Source organism: Portunus trituberculatus, chromosome 41 (assembly GCF_017591435.1).
Source record: "Portunus trituberculatus isolate SZX2019 chromosome 41, ASM1759143v1, whole genome shotgun sequence".
Lineage (NCBI taxonomy): Eukaryota > Metazoa > Arthropoda > Malacostraca > Decapoda > Portunidae > Portunus > Portunus trituberculatus.
Window position 1 is genome coordinate 15,083,000 of NC_059295.1, and position 15,441 is coordinate 15,098,440.

At 39.9% G+C, this 15,441-nt stretch overlaps 1 protein-coding gene across 1 annotated transcript in view; it reads left to right on the top strand.

Annotated features, from left to right (window-relative positions):
* The first annotated feature begins 1,039 nt into the window (after positions 1–1,039).
* The window catches only part of LOC123516674 (nephrin-like), a 157,852-nt gene continuing 143,450 nt past the window's right edge, over positions 1,040–15,441 (top strand). The window contains exons 1-2 of the mRNA XM_045276276.1: positions 1,040–1,103; positions 1,440–1,596. Of these exons, the coding sequence (XP_045132211.1) occupies positions 1,040–1,103; positions 1,440–1,596 (221 nt within the window). The remainder of the gene's footprint in view (positions 1,104–1,439; positions 1,597–15,441) is intronic.

Here is a 15,441-nt window from a genome sequence, read left to right on the forward strand (position 1 = left end):
AATAGCTTATTGAGGCAATAAGAACTTCGGAGGACGGGTAAACACTACAATTTCGCCTCGTACAGCGCACGTGGGGAAAGATAAGCGAGGGGTTGATAATACACTTAGATCAGCTGTCTACTCAAAATCTTTCAGCCATAATATCGACGGAAGTGACAAAATACTGGGCTGAAAACACGCCCGGAAATAAAAAGCGTTCTTTGCATGGCCCAGCAGAGAAAGGAAGGTGAGTCCGGGGCATAAATTCTAAAAGGAAGGATGGAGGAGACAAAAGAAAGGAGAGGATGGAAATAAAAGAAAATGAGGTTTAAGAAAAGTGTAAAGTTTCAATAGACGGGTGAAAAATACTCTCACACATTTTGCCAGGAAAAGGAAACAGGACTGCCAACTTTTCTTCTGTTTCTAGCATCGTCTCCACGAGCCGTTAAGATCACTTGAGGGATGGATGAAATGTTGGCACCTCTCTTATTTGCTTTCCGATTCAGCTGGAAATACTAAATCTAAATATGAAATGAAGGGATTTTTACTCCTACTAGTATATGTGGATTAACAGTACAGAAATAGAAGCTAAAAATATGGTAAAAAAATTCCGCCAAAATATTAACGTTTTTTATTTTACAGTGCACGCAAAGATTGCCTGCGAATTAATCTATGCGCAGCTTAATTAGAGCGAGGTACACGGCGCTCCACAACGGTGCCCCAGGCGAGTGAGGCGAGGAATTCTTAAGATGACACACTGTGCTCATAGAGGTCCTGCCATTTCAGTAGCCACCCTCTGCCCAACGTCCAGTACGACCCTCTGTCATCCCTACAAACACAACCTCCGTCCTGCAAACTGCTTTCCTCCTCCTCCTCCTCCTCTAACCCGTCCTTCCCTTCCCTTTGCCTTCCCCTCCATCATCTTGCCTTTAACAACAAATTAGATACAAAGAGGAGCCGGCCTCATGACCTCTGCTCCATCAACCAATACGAGAACGAGTAGGTCGTCCCCTGCGCGGGGCGAGGTATCCGGCCTCACTGGCTCTCAGTTGATGCGGCAATGAGCGAGGAGCCACACGCGCTCTCCAGTGCCACCCAGTTCTGTACTCATCTTCAAGACTGGAGTGAGCCAGTGCCCCGTTACCTTTGATAGATCATTCATCTGCAAGGCAGCGGGAACACTATTCTTAGTGGTTATACATTTATTTCGAAAATAATAACTATTCGGTCTGTGCGGAAGTTAACGAAATGGTGATGTGATTGTGCGTTGTTTTGGCCTGAAGGTGTGGTGAGTTGTGAGTGCTGGAGCCTCTCAGCGACACTGTTTAGTCAGAGTGGCGGCTGTGAGTCAACGAGCACGGTCATGAAGTGTCGGCACAATGCTGGGTGATATTGTACGATACTTGGGTTCCAAAAGTATACAGACCCTTCAGCTCACCTGTCACTGAGGATCAGGTGAGACGGGCGGACGGCAGAGGACAGGAGTGCAACGCGTCATGACAGGCGCGAGGTGCAGCCCCAGGTGCGGGCAGGTGTGGGGTCTCGTCCTTACGCTACTTTTGGTGAGCCGGCCGGCCACCACCAAAGTCTTACAGCCAAAGAAAGGACTGGAGTCAAGTAAGTATTTCTTTCTACTAATATTTCTTTCATATAAAAAAAAAAACAGCTTTAGAACGTGAAACAAAAAAAAAAACAAAAAAAAAAACGTTCTACATCATAAATATAGGCCATCCAAATATATATGTGAAATGTAAGTGAACCATGTCTCTCAAATGTTAAGAATAAAAGATTTTCCACTTTTGTGATCCCCACGTTTTGTAGGTGGAGGAAGTAAAATGCGGCAAGATTACACCCGAGATTTGTTCACCAGCTAGAAGAGAACCAGGTCGGCCGGGTGTGGGTGAATGAAACTTACTCAGGAGTTGTCGGCTAAAAGCATGACCTGTAAAGCGGGACATGCCAGTCTTACACAGTGTTGCGTTAAGTAACATTGTGGCGAGTGCTTTGTGTACGTGCACATCCTTGTCACATCAGTCACGCAAAAGACAGTCCATCGTAGTTTTAAACATAATTGCGCAAAACACCTAATGTATCCGATAAGAGAGAGAGAGAGAGAGAGAGAGAGAGAGAGAGAGAGAGAGAGAGAGAGAGAGAGAGAGAGAGAGAGAGGAGTATAAAGTACAATAAAACATACCGCTAGAATATTGAAGTGAGAATATCGACATCAACTTGCGGATGTGTACCCTTGTCCATCATCCAACGCCTGCCAACGCTCAGCCCCGCAGTCCAGCCTTCACCCACGCACCAAGCCGCTACCTACCGTCTTCACCCGGACACTGACACACACACACACACACACACACACACACACACACACACACACGGATGATTGAGTAATTCCACCTGTACTAGTTGTTAACAATAGTAAATTTTGACCGTATTGTTACTTGGAGAGACGTTCAGTAATCATAACACTAATGATGGTAATGATTGCAATAATGGCAAAAACAACAATAATAGTACTGATGATAATAATGATTGTGACAATAATAATTCTGATAATGATAATAATGATGATGATAATAATAATAATGATAATAATAATAATAATGATAATAATAAAAATAAGAATAAGAATAAGAATAAGAATAAGAATAATAATAATAATAATAATAATAATAATAATAAGAAGAAGAAGAAAAAGAAGAAGAAAAAGAAAATTATATTAACAATTATTATTATTATTATTTTTTATCATAACTGTAATAATCATTATTATAATTTTTTTGTAGTTATTGAGTGTTAGTTATTATTATTATTAACATTATTATTATTATTAGTTATTATTATTATATTTATTATTACCATTATTCTCGTCATCATAATCATTATGATTGCCTTATTACAATTATTATTAATATTGATTATCATTATTACTATTATTATTATTATTATTATTATCATTATTATTATTACTACTACTACTACTACTACTACTACTACTACTACTACTACTAGTTATTATTACAATCATTATTATTATTATTGTTATCATTATTGTTGTTTTCATTATTATCATAATTTTTTTATTATAATCATAATTATCATTATCATTGTTATTATTATTATTATTATTATTATTATTATTATTATTATTATTATTAGTAGTAGTAGTAGTAGTAATAGTACTGGTAGTAGTAGGAGTGATGCAATTACTATTACTACTACTACTACTACTACTACTACTACTACTAATCGAATTGACAACATTAATAATAAGGATAAAACAGCAGCAACAATAAAAACAACAAGAGCAACAACAACGACAATAATAATAACACTAATAATGATAATAATAATAATAATAATAATAATAATAATAATAATAATAATAATAATAATAATAATAATCATAAGATAACAATGATAATGATTATAAGAGTAAAAAAATAGCAATGAAAATAACAACAACATATCTACTACCAAAGCTTCGACAACTACTACAACAGCAACTATTTATTATTACATTATTACTGCGGCGTAGTCATGACACGACTGCTGGTGCTGATCGATGTGAAAGGGAAGCCAGCACATAAACATCTCAACCCTTGCTATGGTGTCCCTTTTCCATCGATCCTCTCTGTTATTATCCTCTCTGTTATTATCACTGCCACACACACACACACACACACACACACACACACACACACACACACACACACACACACACACACACACACACACACACGGTTTTTTTGATAAGAAGAAATCACTCACGTATATTGGTGGTGTTTTTCTGTACTGGTCACGAGATGGAGGTGACGAAAAAGAAATAAAAGAAAGAGCACTGGAAGCCAAACGTACCAAGTCTTAGCTAGAAAAAAAAGGGGGGGGGAGGGGTGAGAGAGTGCTTTGAGTGTGGTAAAGCTCCTTATGGTAATGTTATTTTTCACTTCAAAGTTATGTATACCATTTTTATTACTGGAGAGAGAGAGAGAGAGAGAGAGAGAGAGAGAGAGAGAGAGAGAGAGAGAGAAACAAACTTAGACAAGCCCTCCGTCTGGTAATGTTGCGTTTTATGGCACTATGTAAGAGTGATAAAAATCTTAATGTTGTTTTCACTGAAGACTCAATGATACAGATTTCATCATTGGAGGCAGCAAAATTATACTGGTAATGCTAGATTTTATGTCACAAAGACTGATAGAAAAGACGTTATATTTATCAAAAGATTTAGTACAAATTTCAATACTGACGAGAAAACAAACGTACTGGTACTAGTGATGCTTTTTTTGTGTCACTATTGAAGACCAAAAATGTCGGCTGTGTTGGCGGTTCTGGAGTGTCCCTGTTGCAATCAGACGGCCACAAGCATGGAGGAGAAAATTATAGTGTAAGACTTAAGGTTTATAGAAAGATTCGGAATGTCTTTGAGGATTAGCAGACGTGTCCTTTGTCCGTACGAGGGGATGAGATGTCTAAGGGTTTCTATTGATTTCTTGGGAGCGCTTTACGATGCAACTTTTATGGCCAAACATAATATTGTAGTGTTGGTGGAATGAAGAGCGGATGTACCCCCCCTCGAGAGTGCGTGACGAATTTTAAAAAGGAGCAGCGGAGAGGAGGTATTGAGCGTTCACCTTGTGGAAGTAACTTGGATTTGGAGCCGTGATGTTTTCTTTGGGTTGAGGTAATATTTGATTCAGCTGACGTGTGTTCCTTTGAGAGCTGAGAGACAGACTAATAAGGATGTTGAAAATGTCAGGACATAATGTACATAACCAACATGTGTCGCCGATAAGAATGTCGATAGAGCAAACTATGATATGTTTTGTTGATAAACATTATAGCCCAAATCAAAACTGTCATCTCTTAGAAGTGTAAGTTTGTGAGGTGGTCTATGTAAGATATTTCAATAGCGAGCAAGATTTCCGCTCGCTAGATTTCCGAAACCAGCAAAATATCCAGCTCACAACATAGCTGCATGTCCTCGACTTCAAAATACAAACGAAAAAAATTGTTGTGCAGGAGAGTTACTTCATAATGAAATTTGCTAATTAGTGAACTTTACGAGTTTGCTTTTAGAACAATAAAATAATGTGGTGAAAACCTGAGAGCAGCCAGAAATGTATACATGAAGAAGGCAGTGAGATATTAAGACGAAACAATAAAGGATGAGAATATATAAACGAAAGCAAAAAATAGTTTATATCATGTTGCGCGAAATCACACACTACGTTTCGAGACATACTATTAGAAATTCAATAAATTTCAACTATTCCACATATGAAAATGAAATTGATATAATGCTTTCTTCGAAATTATATACTGACATTTATTTTATTACTTTGAGTGAATGAATAAAAAATAGATGAATAAACAAATAGAAAATAAATTAATTGATAAATGAATAAATAAACAAAGCAATACATAAATAAATGCATTTGCTCCACCTTTTGTTGTCTTAAATATTTCAATAATTCGTATTTTATGGTATAAATTTAGTTAAGTTTTCGAATTCAATAGATATAATTCCTTGCCTACTTTATGGCGTAAATGATTACACTAGCAAGGAGAATGTAATTTGCTGGTTGTAGTGTGATCAATGGTTGCATGATTGTAGGATATTGTAGCATGAATTAATGGAATAATCCAGAATCTGATATTTGCAGTCATGGATTGGTCACCACGTAAGAAAAGGATCTGTTGGACAATAATAACAAAATAGATAGAATAAGTAAGGGTTCTCATGTTATGGCAGGTTATTGGACTACCGATTAATGATGTCACATGATACTGGCATTGCAACACACAGCATTACCACATTAACGTCCCACACTTACCTATAAACGAGGAAACCTAATGTTTTTTTACTTCTTTTAATATTATCTTTTATTGTAATTGACTTTTTAAGGCCTTCTGGAGAGTCAGACATTTATGCTATGAAATCTACACTCTTTTATTTTTCTCCATTTATCGTTAAGGCGATTAAGAAATGCAAGTTCTGTCCGCGTGGATGCAGTCTGTACGCTCTCTTTTTCAAGGCAAAGAAGTTGAAGCGTGTGAGGGAATGTTAGGCAACGAAATATAATATCAAACAGAATTGAATAAAAAGCGTTAATCTCAGTGCTCCGGATACCCTGGATAATAAAGCTTGCGGGTGATTAACAAAAACGGAGGGATTTTGAAGAGATGTATGTGTGCAATAATAATAATAATAATAATAATAATAATAATAATAATAATAATAATAATAATAATATACTTAATAATAATAATAATAATAATAATAATAATAATAATAATAATAATAATAATAATAATGCCAATAATGATGGCGATTTACAGTTTATTTGAAGGCTAACACACAGGCCGCCAGAGTAAAATATTGAAAAACAGTGACAGAACAGTCATGTATGAGTATATGTATGTATATATGACGTGCCCATCTCTCTTTTTTTATTAAGGATATGGGTACAGCAGAACTCCGTGTATTCCTGACATATTCCCTCTCCGCATGGCCTAATCATTCCATTCTTGTGCCTCCACCTTTCTCACACACTCCAGCAATTCCTCCCATCAACTTGTTATTGTCCTCCGCCACCCATTATTAAAAATCAGGCACAGTACTACTAGTCTTCCACTTTTTATCATTTTCTGCAGCCACACCTTGGGATGCTACACTGTGCCATTTAACCCGTTCAATACGGTGACACATTGTTACCTTTGCAATTTGTGTACGATTAGATCATTTTATTTACATTAGGAAGAGTGTGTGGAGGTTAGAAGATTAATGGTCACAGACTTCACAATTTTAATCCCTCGCATAAATTTCTGAAGATGTATAAATTCACCATATAGTAGAAAGAATGAATATGGAAATGCGTCATGGTACTCAAGTGTTTAACTACTTATACTTCACTGCTGCACCTTTACCTGTCTTACCAACACATCAAAGCTGTTACAGGACACAATGGGAAGAGTTCTGTGTCTCCCAACAGGAATAGGAATTAAACAGGTATATGAATAATTGCACATACATGAAAAATAGATAAATCCCAAATTGGCACGCAGGTTTTCTTAGCTTGCATTTACTTTATTTATATATTTATCTAAAGGGAAGGAATCTATAAATCCAACTGAGGGAGCGAACGTTTGACTAAATCTGAGACGTGAGGATGCTGCGATTGCTCCGCTTATCACTTCACATCCTGTCAACATGTTATATCTACTATGTATTTATATGCAAAAGAGTTTCACGAACACAACAAAGAATGTGAGGTAAATATTTTTGTGATTAATTGTTGTTGGGAGCAAAGACATTCATTTAAGAAAGCCACCTGATATACTAATATACCAGATCTACTGAATAGTCTCTGGTTATGAAGAAGAGTTTCATGTCCACAGTAATAACAAGTGAAGGAAACTGGTTCTGAGAGTAAAAGACACACACTTGAGAAAATATATAAACTGATCAGCAAGTTTTATAGTTTGAACACACATCATCCATCTCATTCTTTTTTTTCCAAAAGAATGATTTTGTGGACAAGAAATTACTAAGTGGTCGGAATGAGTGAGAGTGATAGTTTGGGCTCAGTCTGATAATACCCATTAAAATTAAAAGCCATTGGGACGCCGTGGATGATGGAGGACAGATTAGTGGAGTTAGATACCATGGACCAATTAAGTCGACACCCTAAACATGAAAATTGTGGCCGGCGTGTCCGTCAGCTTTGATAAGACTGAATTGCTACAGAATATCAAAAACTTGCCTTTACCAATTAGTGAAGGACAAACTATATATATATATATATATATATATATATATATATATATATATATATATATATATATATATATATATATATATATATATATATAAATATATACCACCATTAGTGAAATTGTTGGAAATGTGGTGTTTGGATAAAGGGTAGCAATGATCACAGGTAGAAGCAAATGGGAAGGGGAAACGGAAACAGGGAACTAGGGAACAGGGGAAAAGGGATCAGGGGAGGTGGGGAACAGAGCAGCAGGAAGGGATGACGGAGAGGATAATCGTAGGTGGCAGCAAAGGGACACTAATGACGAGCCTCCGATAGCTATGTCCCTTTCATCTTGCGGAGCTTGGAGAGAGAATAATTGATGAGGCTCTTGGGCTGAATATGCAATTACTCAATTCTTTCTGATGTAAATTTGGTCTTACTTAGCTCGCAATAAGACTATTCACACAACTACTGTTCGTTGCTCACCCGTCTGTCCTTCCATCCATGAGTGTGTGCCCGGATGTAACTCTCTCTCTCTGTGTGTGTGTGTGTGTGTGTGTGTGTGTGTGTGTGTGTGTGTGTGTGTGTGTGTGTGTGTTGGGTAGAGATTTGATTCGTGTTGTCTGAGTTGGTTAATTTGCTACCTCCTCTCGCATCTCCTCTTCACTTCTTCCTTAATTAATTTCTAACTCCCAGTGATTAACTTTGATTTCTTTTTCACAACAACAGGATCCATGAGAAGATCTACTGAATCTCTCACAATATATGGCAGCAACTATTCAGTAATAAAAAGAAAGGAGAGAGAGAGAGAGAGAGAGAGAGAGAGAGAGAGAGAGAGAGAGAGAGAGAGAGAGAGAGAGAGAGAGAGAGAGAGAGAGAGAGAGAGAGCACCATCTGTAAAGTCAAGGATAAAAGAGAAAAACCTACAATGATTGCTGCCGTCGGGACTCGTGGCGTGACACTCACAAATATCACTCTATTTACTCTGATAATGGACTGACAAATAGCGTTCACACCAAATAAAAAGAGAAGGTGTACCACGAGTGCCTAAACACAGAAGCAGCAGAGAGTGAGTGACGTTACTACAGATACATACACACACACATACATACATACATCCATACATACGTTTATCCACTACATTTATCCACACGAGAAATAACTCCACTGTTTTATCCCATACTCTGGAAAAATGTGGATGGGCAGCATTATTTTTCGCGTTTATACTTTCCCTCTCTGTTTTTAAATTTGATAATGGTGGCAGTTTTTTTTTTTTTTTCAGCGTGGTGACGTCAGATATATATATATATTTCAATTATTTCTATATCTAAATCATATCAACAAAACATTCCACACCATGTCTCAAATATTTATGCTACTGGTATTTGCCTCCCAACCCACGCTCCTGGTGTACTAGTGGAGTGGAGTGACAGCTGTTCACACTCAGTCACTTTTATTTGTCATGGAAAAGATTTACGAGTCATACTTTCTCAAACACTGGTAGCGCTGGTCTTGTGAATCTAAGCAGTCATGGTCTCATTGCTTTCTTTCGTATGAATATAAGGCTTATATTCAGAAATGCTTTGCTCTCTCACTCATCCCGACCATTTTCAAAGGTCACATACATTATCAGCCGCGTTGTTTAGAGTGTTTTTCCTGTAAGTAATGTAGAAATCTTCTTAATCTGTTACTCGTATTAACCATTCCAGCTTCAACTAAGGGTTTCTTAAAGTAGTGGAGTATTGAAGGTGTTGAAGAATATGGTCCTCAGTAGCATTCCTCCTACATGCCATAGTATTTTTAGTCTCGGTTATCAATTTCACTCTTGCTAAAAAGTTTTAAATAACGTGCGTGTTTCTCATGTTTCCCATTAACGACAACCTCAACTTTGGCATTAGAGAGAGTAAAAAAGCGGCATGCAGCACGTGGGAGATGAAGGTACAAGTCCTTTATAAGAAAAATACAGGTGAAAATAAAAATAGTGCTGCAGGGCAGTTCACTGAGGGTAAAAGTGTTCAGAGGATATAATATACATGCTCTGCTTTAACAGCGGAGGTATCAGACGCATTTAAGACCTCACTCATGCTCTTCTTTACGATTGAAGTAAGCAAGTAAATCAATCAATTTATCACATGCAAAAAAAAAAAAAAAGTCTCATGGAACAGCTGTTGAATAAAGAATACATTGATATCCAAAGTTCCGTGAAGTTGCGCAAAGATTTCTATTTTTTTTTTTTTTTTTTTTTTGCACGAGGCAGAAGAAACAAATAGTGTGGGTAGCGGCGTCCTCTCGGTGGCCAGACAGAAAAGCGTCTTCCTCCTCCCACCATCCGCTGCCCACCACTACAGCAATCACCTCTTTTCTTACACCTTGCCTTGAACAAAGAGAGAGCGTGTGTGTAGTAGCTGCTGTGTTCATCAAAACAGTCTTACATTCATTGTTTGGTCCTTTGGAAGACACGCCACCTTAACGCGGTAAGGCCTCGAACCGAAGTGGGAAAAATCTCCAGCTTGCAACGGAAACAAAAGGAGCAACAAGAGAAATAGTAAAGACGCCTCCAACACACACACACACACACACACACACACACACACACACACACACACACACACACCCACATCCACGGCTTTAGAACCTCCATGACGACAAAACTTGGCAACGCAGGAAGGAGGAACGAAGACTTAAGTTGCGAGAAAGACGATTCCCCAAACTTAGTCGCGTCGGGTTATAAGATGCGAAGCAGGTCATCGGAAGAGAGAGAGAGAGAGAGAGAGAGAGAGAGAGAGAGAGAGAGAGAGAGAGAGAGAGAGAGAGAGAGAGAGAGAGAGAGAGAGAGAGAGAGAGAGAGAGAGAGAGAGAGAGAGAGAGAGAGAGAGAGAGAGAGAGAGAGAGAGAGAGAGAGAGAGAGAGAGAGAGAGAGAGAGAGAGAGAGAGAGAGAGAGAGAGAGAGAGAGAGAGAGAGAGAGAGAGAGAGAGAGAGTAGATGTGTAGGAAGGCCCAGCAACAGAATGAAGGAAAAATGGACAAGTTATGGGCCACTTGAGAAGGACAGGGTGCTGGGAGGGTCATCGGGGAAGGAGGAGGAAGCCTAAGGGGGACGGGGTAGGGTGAAGTGTTGTCTGGGATCCATATTAGCAGACTGTCTCACGCCTTAACGCTTTGCTGCTACACTCCACACACTCCTTCCAAGCTCCATGTATTTAAAAGAACGACAGAAAAGAAAAATAGAAACCACTTTACAATTGTTGACAAGAAATGGATCAGCTTTTATCAGAATCTTACAACGCATGCGCTCACACACACACACACACACACACACACACACACACACACACACACACACACACACACACACCGACCCACGCTCACGCCAACACCCACGCTCACGCCGACACCCACGCTCACACGTAATATTCGTTAGTGTCACTTATGTTAGAGCAAAGGGGGTGTGTCTTATTCATGGCTTTATTGACAATCTGAATTTTTTTCTTTTATTTCTATATTGTTATCAATGCAATTTCATCATGCAACTGGAAATCCTTGAAACGTATCTAAATGTAGTATGAGAGAACACAATTGGCAGATGCATGACGCCCTTGCTCGGACGCATAAATCATTCAGAATCATTAGAGAAAAAAAAAATGAGCGAGAAATTCAGGCGGAACGAGACTCTGGTATTGTGAGAATAACTACACGGGAAGACAAAGTTAGTGGAATGCATACCACGTTGAGCTCAGGCTTAGTGTTTTGTATACCAGGCGATTAATGTGCATTACTGTTAGTTATTATTGTTGTTGCTGTTGTCGTCGTCATTTTGTTGTTGTTGTACTTGTATTTGTTGCTCTGTTGCTGGGGCTGATTTTGTTGTTTCTACAGCTGCTATTGTTATTGGCGGAGGTGGACCTGAGGGTGGCTACGATCATTATAATTACTCTTGTTATTTCCGTTGGTGTCACTGCAGTGTTGATGCATTCCTGTGACTGTTGATAATGCTACTGCTCCCATTGCTGGCTTTGATATTTCTTGATTCAATCCTTTCTTAGTGTTGTTGTTGCTGTTCATGTTGTTGTTGGTGGTCGAGGTGCATGGGGGCAGTGGTGGTGGTGGTGGTGAGGATTGTAATATGGATGTGGTGACGTGGTATATCTCTTCGTGGTTGTAGTGGTGGTGGTGGTAGTAGGCAGTGTGGCGGTGTTTGTAATCACGATAATATTTGTGGTTTATGGAGGCAGTTATGGTGTCATTGCTGTGATTATTGTTATCGATGCGGTGATGATGGCTGTGATAGGTTCTACTGATATGTATTGCCTAAGAGATTGCTGTTCTTGTCCTCGTTGTTGTTGTTGTTGTTGTTGTTGTTTGTCTTGATCTTTGTTGCTGCTATCGTCATCGCCTTTATTGTTGTTGTCGTTGTTGTTGCTGCTCCTGTTTTTGTTGTTGTTTTTGCTGTTGATGTTGCTGCTGTTGTTGTTGTTGTTCATGGTGGTGGTGATACTAGTGGTGGGGATGTTGTTGCTGCTACTGTTGTTGTTGTTGTTGTTGTTGTTGTTGTTGTTGTTGCTGTTGGTCATGGTGGTGGTGACACTAGTGTTGTTGCTGCTGCTGTTGTCTTTTTTATTAGAGTCGCAGCTGTGGAGACTATAATCGCAGTGATGATGATAATGGAGAGGATAATTATGTTGTAGCAGTAGCAATGGCAGCAGTTGCTATTGTTGTTGTTGGGAGTGAGTGCTGGTTTTGTTGGTTTGTCTGTACTGAAGGGCGATGGTGGTGGTGGTGGTGGTGGTGGTGGCGTGCAGGTCGTTGCCAGTGCACGGAGGGAGCAATAACAAGAGTGCAGTCCTGGGAGCACAACATCTCAATATTTGAACTCTTCTCTAACACTGCCTTCCTCTTTTTTTCACTTGGATCTCCCTCCTTCCTCCTCCTTTACACTTCTGGTCCTCTCCTTGCTCTTCTTTGGTCTCCTCGCCCTCTCCTTCTGCCTCCTGGATCTAGTAATTTAATCACAAAATATTTTTTCATCCTATTTTTCATCCGCACATTCTCTCCTTGTTTTCGTGGAGCATTCGCCTGCTATTGCCAAGTGCTCTTTTCTCTTTCTTTCTTTTTCATTCCTCTCTCTCTCTCTCTCTCTCTCTCTCTCTCTCTCTCTCTCTCTCCGGTCTACTCCGCCTCTTGTCCCTTCTCTCCATTTTCATTTTCCTCTTCATTTTCCTTTTCTCTCAGTTTCCTCTGCTATTTCCCTCTTCTCTCGGCTCCATTTTCCTTCTTATCTTATTTCTCATCTCATATTTTATTCGCATTCTCATATATATTTTTTCTCATATTTCTTTCCTTTTCCATTCCTTTGCTTCCTCTTCACCTTCCACTTCCTCGTCCTCCTCCTCCTCCTCCTCCTCCTCCTCCTCCTCCTCCTCCTCTTCCTCTTCTTTCTTCTCCTCCTTTTATGAAACTACATTCTCTAGCTCAGTGGCAAGTGCAAAAAGAAAATGCCGTGAATGAGTGCGATTATTGCCTCAGGCTGAAGCAAAACTGAGAGGTGTGGAGAAAGCATATACTCTCTCTCTCTCTCTCTCTCTCTCTCTCTCTCTCTCTCTCTCTCTCTCTCTCTCTCTCTCTCTCTATCTATCTATCTCAATTACCCCATTGGTTTGCATTTCTGTGCATATGTACAAACAAACAACACACACACACACACACACACACACACACACACACACACACACACACAAACAGCACGCACATTTGCCGGCATCCATCCGTGGCGCTCCTGCATCCAAGCACCCTGAGTGTTTAGAAGCGTTCAATACCCACTACACGGTACTCACTAATAGAACACTTGGGCTTAAGTGACCGTGTGTTTCTCAGTCGCCCCTTAAACCACCACCACCACCACCACCACCATCACTATCACAAGTCTCCCGGTGTTCCTCCGTCTTCCTCCTCCTCCTCCTCCCTTTCCCCGCGAACGTGTCTCATCTCGTCTTACGTCAATAGGCCGGAAAATAAGTGGCTGTGTTTGTCCAGGCTTTGAACGTGTTACAAACGACGCATTCTCCTCTTTTTACGGGTTCCTTTACGAGCCAATTCCCATTTAATGGCTGTTATGCAGACTAGACTAAATGGGCTCAGAGTTTTACTGTGGAAAAATTACCTTTATTCTAATACTTTCGTTCTTTAGAGTAGGCGATTTATCCACACGTTATTACAAAGTTGGGGGACGATGGGGAGGGAGAAACGGACGCGTGGCACATTACGGTCTACATTTAAGCTGCGCTACAAACAAGGTGTGTGTGTGTGTGTGTGTGTGTGTGTGTGTGTGTGTGTGTGTGTCTGTGTCTGTGTCTGTGTGTGTGTGTGTGTGTGTGTGTGTGTGTGTGTGTGTGTGTGTGTGTGTTCTCTCGTGGCAAATTAAAGCGATTATCAAGGAGGATCAACAACCGCCGCTATTAATGCAAGTGTGATTCAAATGAGGATCGGAGAGCGCGCTGGAGTACGGCCTGGGAGGTTAGTTTGCTTAATTATTTAGGAGTGTTATTCGATCAATGTTTTCCGTGATGTGTGTGTGTGTGTGTGTGTGTGTGTGTGTGTGTGTGTGTGTGTGTGTGTGTGTGTGTGTGTGTGTGTGTGTGTGTGTGTGTGTGTGTGTGTGAGAGAGAGAGAGAGAGAGAGAGAGAGAGAGAGAGAGAGAGAGAGAGAGAGAGAGAGAGAGAGAGAGAGAGAGAGAGAGAGAGAGAGAGAGAGAGAGAGAGAGAGAGAGAGAGAGAGAGAGAGAGAGAGAGAGAGAATTCACCAAGCTTTTAACGTAATGCTCGTGTTTTTGTGCTATACAAGAGCATTTTAAAAAGGAAGACATGGGGATCGAGTTTCTGAAGGATTTGTAGAAGCCGACCAAAGGAGCCCTGCCCTGAGGAACCTTCATACTTGCTAGATAAAGAATATAAAGTAGTAATATTGTCGTTGTTTTCTTCTCTTGCCTTCAGTCCGCATGAAATTCAATGATATTTATGACAGATTTCCTTCTTCTGTTTCGATCTAAATAATTTGTTTTTGTTTTTCTCCTTCTCTTCAATTTCTTCATGTTGATCTTACTTTTTTTTTAGTATTATTTTTATTTTCTCTTCCCAAGATTAAGAACAGACGGCGCTGGTATTGTCTGCCGCCAGGTTTCCAAAATTCGCATGAGCAAACACACACACATACCACACTCACACACACACACACACACACACACACACACACACACACACACACACACACACACACACACACGTAGGCACGCACGCATGCACCCTCACAGGCACGGAAACACACACACACACACACACACACACACACACACACACACACACACACACACACACACACACACGTTAACTAACAACCTCCACCGTATTGCGAGTGTTGTTGAATATTCAGTGTTGCACAGAGGGTGTTGCAAAGCGAGAGTTTCAGAGCGTCCAACATCCATATTCCAGGTTCTCTGTGCACCCAATTCCAGCAGCAATTATCCAGAAAGTAATCTATTCAGCTATTGGTTCACGCGGCCGACCGCTCCTGCGTCCTGGTGGTGGCTGGCCCAGCGCGCGAGCACAAATATGCAGTGCTCAGGAATAATGAATGTGATGACTCCCGTAAATATAATAGAGAAAATGATGGTGATGATAATAATAATAATAGTAATGATAATAAT